Genomic DNA, 16,679 nt, shown 5'->3' with positions numbered 1-16,679 from the left:
GGTGGCTCAGCGATAAAAGAATCTGCCTGCAATGCAGGAGACGCAGGTTCTTATCCCTGGGTTGGGAAGATCCCCTGGAGGAGGAAATGACAACCCACTCCAGTACTCTTCCCTGGAGAATCCCATGGACAGAGGGGCCTAGTGGGCTATAGTCCACGGGGTCGGAAAGAGTTGGACATGACTTCATTCCCTTTTTTGAAAAATATTTCATTGTATGAATACACTACGGTTTTATATATCCATTTATCCATTTATGGACATTTGGGTTGTTTCCACCTTTGGGCTATTTTGAATAATGCTGCTGTGAACATTGGTGTACCGTTTTTTTTGTAGACGTATGTCTTTATTTCTCTCGGGGCTGTACCTAGGAGTGAATTATGGGGTCATACAGTAACTCTGTTTAGCCTTTTGAGGAGCTGCCAGACTGTTTTCCTCCGTGGCTGCACCATTTCTGCATTCCTGCCAGCAGTATATGAAGAGAAATGTCCTTTTATTAAACACCTACCGTGTGCTAGACATTTGCGCTGGACCCTTCCCATCCCTCACCTCCTATGACCCTCACTCGAACTCTCTGAAATATCTGTTACTGCCTCCATTTTCCTGAGGCTCCGAGAGGTGTTGTGACTCCCCCAGGATCACACCGGGATTAGTGGTAAGTCCTGGATTCACTACTAGCTCTGCCCTCTACATCTTCCTGTCCACTCAGTGACTGCTGGCTGCCCTAGTGACTCTCCTCCAGATGCTAAAGTGGAATTAGCCACATCCTCTCCTCAACCTCCCTGGGTACTGTTTTACAGACAGGAAAGTTGGACCCCCACTACCCAAAGGTCTGCGGGCACAGAGGGAATGTCTTAGATGTCAAATGGAACCCTTTCAATGATTTTGAGATCGCCTCCTGTTCTGAAGATGCCACGGTGAGTGCTCCTTTCCCGAGAGGAGTGGGGCTGGGGTACAGGGAGATAGAATGGCATCTGGATGCATCTCTGACGCTCCTGACTCCTCCATCCTTGACAAGGTGAGGTCACTGTGTGAGGAGGGCATGAATTAGATAGAAGTTCTGGGCTCCGTGGGACTTGGGGTGCCACCCCTCCTCTCTATGGGCCTCAGTCTCCCCATCTATAAAATGGGCCTAATAGCTCCCAACCATCCAATGCAGATCAGTGTCATTTCCTGATGGGAATGCACATCTTCTGGGGAAACTATAAAATGCTGTGAAGGGCATTTTTTACTGTGGCTTGAAAATATTATGCCATATAATCTCATAGACAGTGGGGAAGGAAGATCTTACTTAGACGGAAGATTTAAAAGGATAAGACTGGGAGCATTAAATACCTACCTTCTCACCTTTAGTCTTCCTCTTCTGGGCCATCCAAGGGGGCCTCTCTCACAGAAGGGGTTGGGGGTTGTCCCTGCCCTGTCCTGCTCCAGAGACTGCGCTGGCTTCCCAGTACCCTGAGGATATAGCATAAACCCTTCCTCTTGGCATTCAGAGCTCTCCCCTGAGCCTTTGGGACCACTGTACTCTGAGGGATATTCTCTATAGGCTGAGAGGTGGACTTGCTGTGATCTCCAGCCTGGGAATCAGGTCTATGGCCCATCCACTCACCTACCAGTTAGGATAGCACAGGTTCCCAGAAGCCTGGGCTCATCTCCAGCCCCTGCTTGGGCTGGAGGACCTTGGGAAAGCCCCTGTCCCTCTGAGGAGCCCCAGCTGCCTCTCCACTGAATGACAGGTAGATTCAGAGAGACTTGCCCTGGCCCTTCTGTGGGGCAGTGCCAATGTTGTTGCTCAGGGTTGTCGGGGTACGAGGGGACCCCAGCTAATAACTACCCTTGGGCTATGTCTCTCCTGACAGATTAAAATCTGGGACATCCCCAAGCAGCTGCTGACCAAGAATCTCACAGCCTTCAGGAAGGAGCTGGTGGGCCACGCCCGCAAAGTGGGCCTGGTGGAGTGGCACCCCACAGCTGCCAACATCCTCTTCAGCTCCGGCTACGACTACAAGGTGGGTTTGTGTATTTAGTCTCCTGGGGCTCCCCTGACATAGAACCACACTGGGTGGGTTAAGACAACAGAAATGTATTTCCACAGTTCTGAAGGCCAGAAATCCAAAGTCAAGATGTTAGGAGGGCCATGCTTTCTCCAAAGGCTATAGGGAAGAGTCCTTCTGTGCTTCTTCTAGCTTCTAGGGGCTCCAAGCATTCCTTGGTTCATAGCTGCATCACTGCATTCTGCCTCCATCTTCTGTCTTCTTCTCTGTGTATCTATGTGTCTTCTCTTCTTATAAGGACATCGGTCATTGTAGGGCCCACCCAAATCCAGTATAGCCTCCTTGTATTGATACCTCTTTCAATTCAGTTCAGTTCAGTCGCTCAGTCTTGTCCGACTCTTTGCAACCCCATGAATTGCAGCATGCCAGGCCTCCCTGTCCATCACCAACTCCCGGAGTTCACTCAAACTCACGTCCATCGAGTCGGTGGTGTCATCCAGCTATCTCATCCTCTGTCGTCCCCTTCTCCTCCTGCCCCCAATCCCTCCCAGCATCAGAGACTTTTCCAGTGAGTCAACTCTTCGCATCAGGTGGCCAAAATATTGGAGTTTCAGCTTTAGCATCAGTCCTTCCAAAGAACACCAGGACTGATCTTTAGAATGGACTGGTTGGATCTCCTTGCAGTCCAAGGGACTCTCAAGAGTCTTCTCCAACACTGCAGTTCAAAAGCATCAATTCTTCGGCGCTCAGCTTTCTTCACAGTCCAACTCTCACATCCATACATGACCACTGGAAAAACCATAGCCTTGACTAGATGGACCTTTGTTGGCAAAGTAATGTCTCTGCTTTTCAATATGCTATCTAGGTTGGTCATAACTTTCTTTCCAAGGAATAAGTGTCTTTTAATTTCATGGCTGCAGTCACCATCGGCAGTGATTTTGGAGCCCCTAAAAATAAAGTCTGATACTGTTTCCACTGTTTCCCCATCTATTTGCCATGAAGTGATGGGATGGGATGTCATGATCTTAGTTTTCTGAATGTTGAGCTTTAAGCCAACTTTTTCACTCTCCTCTTTCACTTTCATCAAGAGGCTTTTTAGTTCCTCTTCACTTTCTGCCATAAGGGTGGTGTCATCTGCATATCTGAGGTTATTGATATTTCTCCTGGCAATCTTGATTCCAGCTTGTGTTTCTTCCAGTCCAGCATTTCTCATGATGTACTCTGCATATAAGTTAAATAAGCAGGGTGATAATATACAGCCTTGACGTACTCCTTTTCCTATTTGGAACCAGTCTGTTGTTCCATGTCCAGTTCTAACTGTTGCTTCCTGACCTGCATATAGGTTTCTCAAGACCTCATTAAATCTGTGAAAACCCTATTTCCAAATAAGGTCATATTCTGAGGTTTCAGGTAGACATAAGTTTTGGTGTGGGACAAATCCATTACTGTGTTCAATCCATTAGTCTTCCTGGAGGGGGTGAGCTGGACCCTGCTCAGAGATGCCTCACCCTCCTTCATTGACTGTCAAGTTAGCAAGCTGTGGGCCCTATGGAATGAGAAAATTCACAGCATAGGAGATCTTGATTCTGTTCCCACTCAGTCTCTGACTTGCAGTGTGACCTGGGAAAGTCCCTATTCTTCTCTGGGCCTCAGTCTGTACACAAATGGGGTTGATGCCATCATAACTTCTAAACTCTTCCTTTCACAACTCTATAAGGCTTTACAGAGGCACCTCAGAAGCCTCTGTGATGGATAAGAGGGTGGGATGGGAGTGGTTGAAAGGTCCTCTACCCCATTCTGATCAGAAGTGCTCTGTTATCTGTTTAGATAGGGTGTGCTGCTGCTTATGGGCTTCCCTTGTGGCTTAGCTGGTAAAGAATCTGCCTGAATGTGAGAAACCTGGGTTGGGAAGATCCCCTGGAGAAGGGAAAGGCTACCCATTCCAGTATTCTGGCCTGGAGAATTCCATGGACTTGTAGTCCATAGGGTGCAAAGAATCAGACATGACTGAGCGCCTTTTACATCACTGCTTATGGTTGTACAGTTTTATCTGTACACAACTCGAGGGGGCTCTGTTCACATCTTGGACTATGGGAATGGGTTGCCCTGGAGCTGTGCACTGCACAGCCTGTGCAGCTAAACACAGCATCCCTTATTAACTGTGCGGTGGAAACTGTTGCTAATGACTGTTTGAAACCCCCTGGATTAGCTGGTTCCCTGGGGTCCTCCCAGCATGGATGTTTCATTGCTCCAAGCAGATGGTGTTTTCTTTTCACTGCTAGACAGCCTGACTGCTGACTTCCCCCTCCTGCCACGTGGCCACTTCAGCGGGCAGATCCATCCTCTCACCCGAGGCCTTTTGGCCAGACTGCCATCTGTGGCTTCCCTCTGGGGATACCATGTTTCACTGCAGCCTGGCTGTCGTGTGACTGTGGGGACTGGGACGGGGCTGGGGGTGGGGCTGGGTTCAGAGCTGGCTCTCTGCTGTGCAGGTGATGGTCTGGAACCTGGATTCAAAGGAGTCTGTAATCATGAGCCCCGTGAAGACAATTAACTGTCACCAAGATGTGATCCTTTCCATGTCCTTCAACACCAACGGCAGCCTGCTGGCCACTGCCTGTAAAGACCGCAAGATTCGGGTTTTAGACCCCCGAGCAGGGACCGTCCTTCAGGTTAGTGCTGGGCTGGGGTCCAGCTTGGGATCGGAGGAGCAAGAAGTGGAGTGGGCATGGGGGAAGCATAGGGGCTTCTGAGAAGAGAGCAGTAATGCTGTCAGTGTTCTAGCCAAAGTCTTTATGCATGTTATCCCCATCTGTTGGGAGGTGTTGAATATATCATACCCATTTTTCAGATGAGAAGAGTAAGACTTAAGAAAGGCTAAGGGACTTGCCCACACTGAAAGCTGAGACTTGAACCTGGTCTAACTCCAAAGCTGTCAATATGCCTTGGCTTTGTTAAGAGGCATGACATGGAGTCAGGAGACCATAAGGTACCACTGCTGTCCACTGTGTGACCTTAGACAAGCGCTTTCTGCTCTCTGAGGCTTTATTTTCTCATCTGCAACAATAGGACATTAGTCCTTCTTCTGGGAAGTTTAAATGAAATAACCCAGGTGACAGTACCCACTTGCATGTAGTGAATGCTCAATAATAATCTTAGCAAAAACATGGAGCTGGGCTGAAGTCTGCCTCTGTCTTAATTTAAAAAAAGAACCCGCAACAAAAATAGTGGGAGAGACTTTATGTGGATGGGAAAGATCCAGGAAGGCTTCCTGGAGGTGGTGCCTCTGGAAGGATTCCCCCAGGCAAAGCTGGGATGAGAAAAGAAGGCATTTTGGGTGGAAGCCAAGGAGTCCCTGACCACACATGTCACTCCAGGAAGCCAACTATAAAGGGCACCGGGCCAACAAAGTGCTGTTTCTGGGAAACCTGAAGAAGCTGCTGTCCACAGGCACATCCCGGTGGAACAACCGGCAGATGGCTCTTTGGGACCAGGTGAGTCACCAGAGCAGCCCTACCAATGCCCCTCGCTGCACCCTCCCCAGCACCCCTTAGCCGAGTGCTGCTTCATCTGTTCATTCATGCATTCGCTCACTGACCAAACTGATTGATGACAACCAGGGAGGTGCCAGCAGCCTGATGGCACTCACCCAGACCTTGTGCATCTTGTCATTCGAGGAGGGGGAGGGGTTAAGACTTAGGAGAAGCCTTGATGTCAGGGAGGGGAGGTGGCTGGGCCTGGGACCGGGACTCGGGGTTGGGTGGGAGAAGCAAAGGGCCTTCTGGATGGGAGGAACAGCTGGAGCAAGGACTTAGGATGAAATAGGGAGGCATGTGAGCAAGAAGAGCTGCCTGTTCAACGTGGGTGGGGGTGAGGAAGGGGGTGAAGACCGGGCCAAGTAGTATTGATTTCAAGGAGCTCTTGTCCAGAGTTGAACAGACTTCTCTATCTCTGAATCTCTTTGCCTCATAGTAGATATAATACAGGAGGACGAAGGCTGGAATGACATCATGCATATGAGAAGTGATTTGTTAAAGGCAAAATGCCAGCAAGGCAAAAGGAGGTGGTCTGTCTCTCACACACACATACACACATACACACACACAGAGCCCTGGGGCAGGAATTCTTATGTTAGCACCACCAAGGTCCTCAATGAGTGACCCACAGGCCTTCCTGGTCTTCCTTCCTTTGCAGGATGACCTCTCTGTGCCTGTCACAGAGGTGGACCTCGATGGCTCCTCAGGTGTGCTATTTCCCTTCTATGATGCGGACACCAACATGCTCTACGTGGTGGGAAAGGTCAGTCTGGCACAGGAGGGAGGCGCTGCCTGGTCCCACTGGCCTGGGGCCCTTGGAGTGCAAGGCAGGGGCAGGGCCAGGCAAGAGTGGCTGGATCCTCTACCCCTGTGGTGAGCCCCCAGCCCTCTCCCACCTTCCTGGCTCCACAGGAACACCTGGGGCCAGGGCTTTGGCCAGACACCCTGAGCTAGTTGACCGCCCCCTCACCCCGCAATTCTGGGTCCAGATGAGGAGGGACCAGTTGGTGTTTCTTGGCAGGGGCACCTTCGAATTTGGGCAGAGGGGGTCTTCACCGGGTAGGACTGTCCTGTACTCGGCATCCCTGGCCCCTCACCCCAGTGTCAGGCACAGCAGCCACCCGCCCACCCAGTCATTATGACAATGACAACCCGAAGTGCCCCAGGGGTAAGACCCACTGGATCGTCTCAGGACACTGCACTTTTGACCTTCGTGTGCAGCTCTTGGATGGAGTGGGGTTCAGGTCTGTGCTCCCCAAGCCTCTGCCTTGGAGACACACGGGTGGGCTTTGGGTCATGGTTGGGGGGATTGAGTGTTAAAGTGAGGACCCCCTGCTGCCTTGGTGACCGTTCCCTGGTATGCCCTGTGTGAGGTGGCTCTGCCGACTCATCACTCATAGTGAGCATCAGGTTTCTGAGGTGTGGCAGTGGGGCCAGGCAGGGGGCTTGCAGGACCCGGCCCTGAATGGTACCCTCTCTCCCGCAGGGAGACAGGAACATCCACTACTATGAGATCAGTGCCAACAAACCTCACCTGAACTACCTGACGGAATACCACTCCTATAATCCACAGAAGGGGATCGGTGAGTGTGGGACACGGAGGCCACGGGGGCCTGGGAGACAGGGATGAGTCAGCTGCAGGACCCACCCTAAAAGCAGCGCAGGTCAACACTCTGAGTCAATGGGAGCTCTACTTGAGGTATGTGGGATGTTCTCTGGGAGCACGCAGGAAGAAGCCAGGGACGGCTTCCTGGAGGAGGCAAGACCTGAGGAGCCAAAAGGGAAGCCGAGCAAGGCATGGGGAGAGTATGAAGGTGTCGTAGCTGAAAGTTGAGCAGTTACAACAGTAGCAAGAAGATGGGGGACACTGACCTAAGAGAGGCCCTAGTTTTTAAGTATGTTTAGGGGTAAGAAACAAAACAAGACAGGATGCAGCTCTGCGCCCTCTACAAGAAACCCACTTATACATAAAGACACAGCTAGATTAAAAGTAAATGGAGAAAGATAAGAGCATGCTGACATTAATCAAAGGGAAGCTGGAGTCGCTGTATTAAGGGCATCTAGGGGAATTCCCCGGTGGTCCAGCAGGTCACGCTCCACACTCCCAATGCAGGGGGCCTGGGTTCAATCCCTGGTTGGGCCCCCCATGCCGCAACTAAGTGTCCATATGCTGCAATTGAGACTCAGTGCAACCTAAATTTTTTTTTAAAGTGGCACAACTTAAATAAATACATTTTTTTTTTTTATAAAGACCATCTGGGTTGGGAGCTGTGGGGATAGTGATGGAAGGCCTAGAGCAGATCACACTTCCTGTAAAAGTCTGGCTAAAATCCTTGAAGATGGGAGGCAAAGTCTGATGGTTCCAACCCCATTTCCCCAGCACAGGGCCTGACCCAATGTAGGACGCTTTGTTGAGGGAAGAACAGTGGGAGGAGGGTGGTCTCTGTTCACATCCAGGTGTGCAGCCTGGCTTTGCCACTCACCCTGGGGCCCTGCTGCCCCAGGCCCCAGCTGAGGAATCCCTTGGCCCTCTTCCGTCATCTACCCACAGGTGTTATGCCAAAGAGAGGTCTCGACGTGTCCTCCTGTGAGATCTTCCGTTTCTACAAGTTGATCACAACCAAAAGCCTCATCGAGCCCGTATCCATGATTGTACCCCGACGGGTAAGGGCAGTAGGAGCCATCTCCAAGGGAGGAACCCCTCCTGGAGGAGGAGGAGCCTGGGATCTGGAGCCTGGAGCCCATCCCCCTGGGGATCCACCGGGAGGCTGATGGCCCCCCCTCAAAGGGAAGCCTTTCTCATGGTCAGTGTGCCCTCCCCGCTACTGCTGCTCTTAAGTTACTCCGCGACCTGGGGCACGTGCCTTTGCTATGGGCCTCAGTTTCCTCCACTCACAGGGGTCGGGGGGAGAGTCTGTACCCCAGGCTCTCTAAGAGGTTCCCCCAACCATCCCCACTCTCACTGTCCTGATTGCTCCTGCAGTCAGAATCTTACCAAGAGGACATCTACCCGCCCACGGCCAGTGCCCAGCCCTCTCTGACAGCCCAGGAGTGGCTCAGTGGGATGAATAAAGGTGAGGAAGGCAGAGAAAAGGCCCAGGTGAATGTGGGGGACACTGGAGTGTCCAGTGGCCCCAAGTGGCTGAGAGGGTCTGGCTGATATTTGTGTCTTCCCATAACCCATAACCCCAGAGGATTGGTGGTTGACAGTTGGTTAAGAGCAACTAGGGGCCTTTCCTGGGGGTCCAGTTGGTGAGACTCTGGCCATTAGGATGCATATATGCGGATCGAGGCAGGAAGGGGCTTGCCCCCAATGGCTCAGGAAACTCTCCCCAGTTCAAGGAATTTTGCTCCATGGGAAATGTCTTTATACCCTGGACTATGCAGAGTGACTGGACAGTCCCAGCTGGATCCCCTGCCCATCCTCCCACCACTTCTGCAATTACTCTTTAACCCCAGAGACCCTGTAGGCAGTGGCCCCTTCCCGGGCCCTTCTGCCCCTCTGCCTGCCCTGACCCTCCCTCCTGGGTCTGCCAACACAAGGGCCTGCACAGTGGGAGGTGGGTGTTGGGAGAATTCGTGAACTGGTAGATGGCAGAGTGCAGCACAGGCAGGAGGAGCTCATGGTGTTCTGGGGCAGCCCCTGCAAACCAAGCCTCGCTTTATCACATGAGTGTACATTTGCACTCTGCTCTAGCCTGTGGGCTTGTGCCTGTCTGCATGGGGCCACCCGTGTGGCATGTATCTTTGTGTCTGTGTGCGGCTCCGTGTGTGTCAGCACCCCTCAGGCCCGTCTGTTCAGGGGCTCTCCAGCCTCTCACAGCCCTCTGCTTCCCTCCCAGAGCCCGTCCTGATGTCCCTTAGGCCTGGTGCCGAGCCTCTGAGCCCGCAGCCTCTACCCTCAGAGAGAACCCTCTCCATGCCCACGGCCCCCACCTCGCCTCATCTCTTCAACCAGACAGAAAGCCTGGTTGCAGAGGATGGCCGGAGGCCCTTCTCCCTACTAGAGGAGAAGGCGCCAAGGTGGGCGGCAGAACACAGACAGGAGGAGAAGAAAACCTGGCTCTCAGATGGCTTTGACATCTTCGAATGCCCCCCACCAAAGACAGAGAACGAGGTGCGAACATGGCGGGGCTGGGTCTACCAAGGGAGGGGAGCAGCTGGGGAGGGGAGGGAGAAAGTGAGGGTGAGAAAAATGACCCACGGTGTGGCCTGGCCTGGCCACTTAACTCACCTTGCTGGTTCACTTAACAAGCAGGTCATGAGCACCACCCACATGCCAAGATATGGTGGGTTTACTTACAGATGGTGAGGAACCATCTGTAAAAAGACAAGGGTTTGACTTGGATATTAAAGTCCCTTCCGGTTCTGACTCTCTAGGATTTTCTGTGCTCTTAGAGTCAACTTTTATTAAGTGCCCACCATGTGCTGGGTCCCACTTAGATAGGCACTCGCATCATCTGATTGTGTTTTCTCAACAGCCCCGAGAGTAAGTAGCAGCTAACAGATACAAGGGCTGGTGTCTCATGGAGGGATTCTGAGTCTGGCTCTCCTGAGCGCTAATTCTGGGACTCAGGGGCTGAATCCCCCCCAGCCTCAGTTTCCACAGTGGTGACATGGGAGCATTAATACTACTTCCCGCCCTCATGGGGTGTTGTCTGCATTCAGTGGAATAACAGAGATCCTTAGGGGAAACACCCAACATCTAGTGCCATCCTGTACACTGGCAGCAATTGTAATAATGCTGAGGTTAGTTTTCTGACCCCCAGTTTCCAGGGGAAGAAACTGAAATTCAGAGGGGTAAGTAACCTGTCCAAGGTCACACAGGTTAGTGGTGGTGAAAACTCCAGTCTCTAGAACTTCAGGGTCAAGTACCCTTTTCTCCACCCGTGGGGAAATCTAAGGAAACAAGAAATATCTGAAACGTCAGTTCTTTTTTGAATTTCATTTCCTGGGTGAAGAAAACAAGGTTTTTGTAAAAGATCTACCGTGGCTGCCCCCTCAAGTCTCAGCCATGTTCATATCATCACCCCCCTTTCTGAGTGACAAAGGGGCAATGTCAGTGCTTTCTGCTGGGGTCCTGCACCCTTGCATCCCAGGACAGCCCAGTGACCGTCCGCTCTGCTCTGTGCTCTCCCAGCTGCTGCAGATGTTCTATCGGCAACAAGACGAGATCCGAAGGCTCCGGGAGCTGGTGACCCAGCGGGAGGTCCAGGCCAAACAGTTGGAACTGGAGATCAGAAACTTGCGTATGAACTCACCGAGGCTCTGAACAGAGTCCTCTGCCCTCCTCGCCCTCAGGGACACCAGTCGGCTCCATGAGGAGGTCCAGAATCAAACCACAGGTCCTCCGAGAACAGCTACTATTTCTATATTTTTTACCAGAAATGAAACTCTTCGTCGCTGAAAGATTCCAGTGGGACCTGCTGCCGATTTTCCATTTGCCTTCTTAAAACAATGGTGTCTGAATTGACTCTTTTTAGATGATACCTTGCCTTCGGTTTACTTGTTTTGAAGGGTCCACGATAATTTCTCAAGGGGAAAACAATGCTGTACAAAGTTAGAGCTGGAAGGACCTAGGAGGTGAAGCTGCCTCTGGTTTTCAAGCTGTGGTTCATAGCAAGGCAGGGTGGGGAAGATTAAGCCAGGAGGGCTGTTTTGTTTTGTAACATTGGCTTTTATGGAATACATAATTCTCCTACTAAAAATTAGAAGTTTGCGAAGAAGTGGCATGGTCCAGCTTCTTTATTTCATAGGTGGGGAAACTGAGGCCCAGAGACAGGCAAGTAATCAAGATCCCCAGAGAATCCATGGCTGGGCTGGGCTGAGCTCCTGGTCTCCTGGGTCTGTCTGCTGTTTGTGAGGCAGCACGTGTGCGGTTCTCAGCCCACAGGTCAGGAATCCATTGGTTCTGGCCTCATCTGTGCCCCTGACTTGCTCTGTGACCTCTCAGAAGTCATTCGCTCTCTGGTCTCACTTTCTCCATCTGAGCAAGGAGGCCCCTGGAATGTGCTGTCCTTTAGAGGATCTGCCACCTGAGATGAAAAAACCTTGGCCTTGACCTGAGGAAAGCTACTTTGCAGGGTGATGATCTGGGTTTGCTGCAGGAACTCAAACAACATAGGGGCAGAGGAAGTTTAATTTCCAGGAAGTAAGTCAAGGTTCCGCCTAATGGTGGAACACAGACAGAAGGCCATCCTCTCTCCCTTCAACCAGAATCAGCCAAATATGTGTAGACACTGTCCCTTAGGTGGGGATGCAGACAGCAGAGTGGTGCCCGTGACCACTGACTGCCACCACCAAAGCCCTGAGGTCATAGAGCCTGCCTCCTCCAGGATGATGTAGGTAGAGTTCAGCCCAAGGTAACAGAAGAGGTCCTCAGGAGGTGGGGAGCCTGCGCCCTGGAAGTGTGGCAGGAGAGCCCCATCGGCACCCACCCAGGAGGGCTTCTGGGGAGGGATGACTGTAGTGGGCAAGGAACTGGAACCAGATGACCCTGACTTCCCTTCCAAACTGGCAGTTTTTCTGTGTCTCTCTATTGTGTATTCTAAGCCCTTTCTCTAAGGTGCTCTCTCTCACAGTGGTCAGTACAACAATGCAGCTAGAGGCAGGGAATGCTGGAAGTTAAATGTGCCCCTCCTTACCAAGGCTGTGCCAGCCATGAGTTTTGCCCAAAGCACAGGGTGATCCTGGAACTAAGATGGGAACTGCAGGAGGCAACTCAGGCCTGGTATGTTTCAACCCAGGCTGTACCTTTGAATTCCTTTGGGGAGCCTTCAGGAACTACAGATGTACAGGCCCAACCCCAGACCACTGATGGAGAATCTCCAAAGTAGGGCCTGGCCTGGTATATGTTTTTTAAGTTCCCAGATGATTCTGCAACACAGGACAGAGACCCAGTGGACTGGTGCATCTGTACCTATTTTCAGTGAAGATGAGGATAGTGAGCGCCAGACAGGATCTGGGACTCCAACCCCATCTTCTAAGTCCACGCTGAAAGCTCCTAAAAAGTAAGAAACATCATCCTGGGGGTCTCTGGGACCCCTGACTGCAGCACGATGAAGGCTGTGTGCTCCTGATGGCCCCCTCCCCTTGCCATGGCTGAGTCCCCTCATTTGCCCACACACACACCACATGCCACGTTCCCTGTCATGTTTACTAAGTTGCTGGGTCCTGCCAAGCTTGCCAAAGGCCGAATCTCAGGCATTGTCGGGGAAGCAGAGCTCCACTGAATGGGGTTATCTCCCCCCACCTCATCTGTGACCAGCACTTCACAGTTTACAAAGCCCTCTCACCCCACTCACTGACCCGTCCTACTCTAAACAGGTGAGCTAGGCTCTGCTATCCCCAAGTTCAAAAGGGAATACCTAGCCTCAGAGAATGAAGAATCATCAAGCCCAAGGCACAAGCTGAAAGGCAGGAAGGTGAGGTCCTGTCTGGGGAGCTGCCCACATGCCTCCTCCACACGGAGCCTTCCTGCTCAAGCTCTCCCCACCCCTAAGGGACCCATACCTCGTGCTTAAAAACAATATGAAGGCATCCATGAACAAACTTCTTTTCCTTTTTTTTTTACATCTACAATAAATTATTTAAATTATTTCACAGCAAGGGAGAGAGATAGATAATTTTTATCAGATATTTTTTTAAGCCATTTTTTAAAAATTGTTTTTGTTCTTGGCTGATGAAGTAGGACTTGCCCAGCATTTGCAGGGCCCTCAGGCTCAGGACAAGCAGACTGTGTACTCATCTCCTTACTCCATACCCTAAGAACCCCCGACTATTGACTCAGGAACTTTCTGAGAGTGAAGACAGCACTGGGAGGTGAGCTCTGGGGTGTATCTACAATCATTTGAGATTGTATCATAGAGGGAAGCAGGAAGTCAGAAATTGAGCTATGCTTTTAATACAAAACCGTGCCTGAAATCCTTTGATTATTTTAATATTGTTTCTGAAATTCCTTGTACCTTTATAAAAAAAAAAAACTAAAAGTGAAAATAAATAGATGTGGAATTGTGCAATGGAAAGAAGGTAAAAAAATAATAAACATCTGCCTATACATTTTAATATATGGAGTTTTCCTTGACTTGTTTCACAAATACAGGTTTCCCTCGCTATCTGAATGTAGAAGGTGCTCATGAAACCTTTCATAAGCCAAAATGGCTAAAAAGTGAAGAAGCAATTATCTTAATGCAAAATAAGTCAAGGCGAAGCACAGATGTTCACAGACACAGTTCAAAGCTGAGACAGCTTAATGTTAAGAATGCTGAGTGTCATTCCCGCAGAAGGAGTTTGCCAGTGCCACACTCACTGCCTGGGATGCTAGGAGGTGCCTGATGCCTCTATAATAACTCTGCAAAACAAATGCTGAATTTCTTTTTTTTGCTTTTTTGCCCTTTTTTTTTTTTTTTAATAAAAGGGAAAATCCGCTTCAGTTTTCTGTTAGTGAAAACAAATACTAATGTAGGTCTTTTGTGAAAGCAAGATGGCATACAGTGAACTTTTGGAGGGAGCCTGGGAGAGGAGTATATTTTGTAGGGACAGATGCAGGAGAGATCTGTTTTGAAAAGCCAGGAAAGCAGTTGGATGGAGAGGTGCAGTGCCTAGGGAGTGCCCTGCAGAGATGACTATGAGCTCTTTGGACAGTTTGAGATTGAGGAGGATGAGATGACATCAGAGGAGTGGCTATGGGTGCAAGGAAATCCAGGGGATGTGGGATCTTGGAAGGTTAGAGAAAAGTGTGTTTCAGGGAGATGTGATGAGTAGCGCCAATTGCCCCCCACAGTCCAGAGGAAAGAGGACCAGTGAGGTTCACCCACTTCTGGCAACATGGAGTGCTTCTCCTTATACTGAATGGGCTCTCCCTGGAATTCTCATCTGCCCTTGTACTTACCCACTAAGTGCCAGGTTCCAGGCAAAGTGCTGGGAATAATATCAGGTAGGCAAGACAGTCACTGCTTTCTCAGAGTTTAGAATCAGCTAAGCCAACAGCCTCAGAAACTGTTTCATACAGCCAAAATAAATCCTTTCATTCTTTCAAACAACCAACTTTTGCTGAGAGCCATCTGCATGCACAAGGACTTAGAGGTGCAGAAATGAAGAAATGTGATCTTGGCCTTCCAGGAACCAAGTGCAAGGTTATGTAGAGAATCCCTGTGTTAACCATGTTGTGATATTGAGACTGGTAGATGGGGAATTATGGGAGACTACAGGACAGGTGGGACTTCCCTGGTGGCTCAGAGGTACAGAATCTGTCTGCTAATGCAGGAGAAAGTTTGGAAAGTTTAGTCGCTCAGTCGTGTCCGACTCTTTGTGACCCCGTGGATTGTAGACTACCAGGCTCCTCCGTCCACAGAATTTTCCAGGCAAGAGTACTGGAGTGGGTTGCCATTTCCTTCTCCAGAGGATCTTCCCAACCCAGGAATCGAACCCAGGTCTCCCACATTGTAGGCAGACACTTTACCGTCTGAGCCACCAGGGAAGTACATAGGTTCAGTCCCTGGGTCAGGAAGATCCCCCTGGAGGAGGAAGTAGCAATCCACTTCAGTATTCTTGCTTGGGAAATCCCCTGGACAGGGGAGCCTGGTGGACTATAGTCCATGGGAGTTGCAAAGAGTCAGACCCGACTTAGCAACTAAACAACAAACAACAACAACAACAACACCTACTTGTTTGGGCCAGAAACCACCCTGGGAAACAGGCAAGACAGATTTAGTTCCTGGCCTCCAAAGAGTCCTCTGTTGTGGTTGGAAGGAAAGGGAGGGCCAAGGTAGGGGACATTGCAGGCTGCTCTTGGAGGGGAAGCAAGGAAGGCTTCCTGGAGGAAACGATATTCAGGCAGAAACCTGAAGGATAAATAGGAGTAAACAAGGCAAAGGGCATTTGAGGAAAACAGTGTTCCACACAGAGAAAAGTACCTACTCCCTGGTCTGGAAACAAGCAAAGGGTAGCATAGACAGGTCATGGGTATTAAGAGCCAAGGGGGACTTCCCTAGTGGTCCAGAGGGTAAGAATCTGCCTGCTGTAGGTTCAATCCTGATCCTGGAAGATTCTCACATGCCATGGGGCAACGAAGCCCATGTGCCACAACTACTGAGCCCGTGTGCCCTAGCGCCCGTGCTCCACCTCAAGAGAAGGCACAGCAAGAGAAGTCTACATGCAGTAACGAGGACCCAGAACAACCAAATAAAGAATAAAAATTTTTTAAATGTTAAAGAGGCAAGGACCTTGTAGGCAGGAGCTGAGACTTTTTTCCTGTAGCTTTATTGAGGTGTGATTGACAAAATTGTATATATTTATGTTGCTTGTGATTTCTTGAGGTGTACAAGATAATGACTTAATATATAAATATATTGTGAATTGGTCATCACTATCAAGTTAATTAACACATCCATCACCTCACATTACCATTTTTGTGCATGGTAAGAACAATAAACTGTGGAAAATTCTGAAAGAGATGAGAATACCAGACCACCTGACCTGCCTCTTGAGAAACTTACATGCAGGTCAGGAAGCAACAGTTAGAACTGGACATGGAATAACAGACTGGTTCCAAATAGGAAAAGGAGTACATCGAGGCTGTATATTGTCACCCTGCTTATTTAACTTATATGCAGAGTACATCATGAGAAATGCTGGGCTGGAAGAAGCACAAGCTGGAATCAAGATTGCTAGGAGAAATATCAATAACCTCAGATATGCAGATGACACCACCCTTATGGCAGAAAGTGAAGAGGAACTAAAAACTTCTTGATGAAAGTGAAAGAGGAGAGTGAAAAAGTTGGCTTAAAGCTCAACATTCAGAAAACTAAGATCATGGCATCTGGTCCCATCACTTCATGGGAAATAGATGGGGAAACAGTGGAAATAGTGTCAGACTTTATTTTGGGGGGCTCCAAAATCACTGTAGATGGTGACTGCAGCCATGAAATTAACAGACGCTTACTCCTTCAAAGGAAAGTTATGACCAACCTAGACAGCATATTCAAAAGCAGAGACATTACTTTGCCAACAAAGGTCCATCTAGTCAAGGCTATGGTTTTTCCAGTAGTCGTGTATGGATGTGAGAGTTGGACTGTGAAGAAAGCTGAGCGCCAAAGAATTGATACTTTTGAACTGTGGTGTTGGAGAAGACTCTTGAGAGTCCCTTGGACTG

The 16,679-nt window shown here is 49.9% G+C and overlaps 1 protein-coding gene across 5 annotated transcripts in view; it reads left to right on the top strand.

Moving 5' to 3' along the window:
- Nucleotides 1-13,591, top strand: part of CORO2A (coronin 2A) — a 68,120-nt gene extending 54,529 nt beyond the window's left edge. For 4 of the 5 annotated variants that reach the window (XM_061425776.1, XM_061425773.1, XM_061425775.1 and 1 more), the window contains 10 exons: nt 798-914; nt 1,857-2,006; nt 4,484-4,663; nt 5,369-5,485; nt 6,186-6,290; nt 7,014-7,110; nt 8,079-8,191; nt 8,511-8,601; nt 9,370-9,644; nt 10,668-13,591. In XM_061425776.1, coding sequence (XP_061281760.1) covers nt 798-914; nt 1,857-2,006; nt 4,484-4,663; nt 5,369-5,485; nt 6,186-6,290; nt 7,014-7,110; nt 8,079-8,191; nt 8,511-8,601; nt 9,370-9,644; nt 10,668-10,799 — 1,377 coding nt within the window. In that variant the 3' untranslated portion in view covers nt 10,800-13,591. The remainder of the gene's footprint in view (nt 1-797; nt 915-1,856; nt 2,007-4,483; nt 4,664-5,368; nt 5,486-6,185; nt 6,291-7,013; nt 7,111-8,078; nt 8,192-8,510; nt 8,602-9,369; nt 9,645-10,667) is intronic. The other variant, XM_061425774.1, reaches the window with a different exon arrangement.
- Nucleotides 13,592-16,679: the final 3,088 nt, after the last annotated feature.

The sequence above is a fragment of the Bos javanicus genome, chromosome 8, assembly GCF_032452875.1.
Source record: "Bos javanicus breed banteng chromosome 8, ARS-OSU_banteng_1.0, whole genome shotgun sequence".
Taxonomy (NCBI): Eukaryota; Metazoa; Chordata; class Mammalia; order Artiodactyla; family Bovidae; genus Bos; species Bos javanicus.
This window is presented reverse-complemented; position numbering and strand designations above follow the sequence as displayed.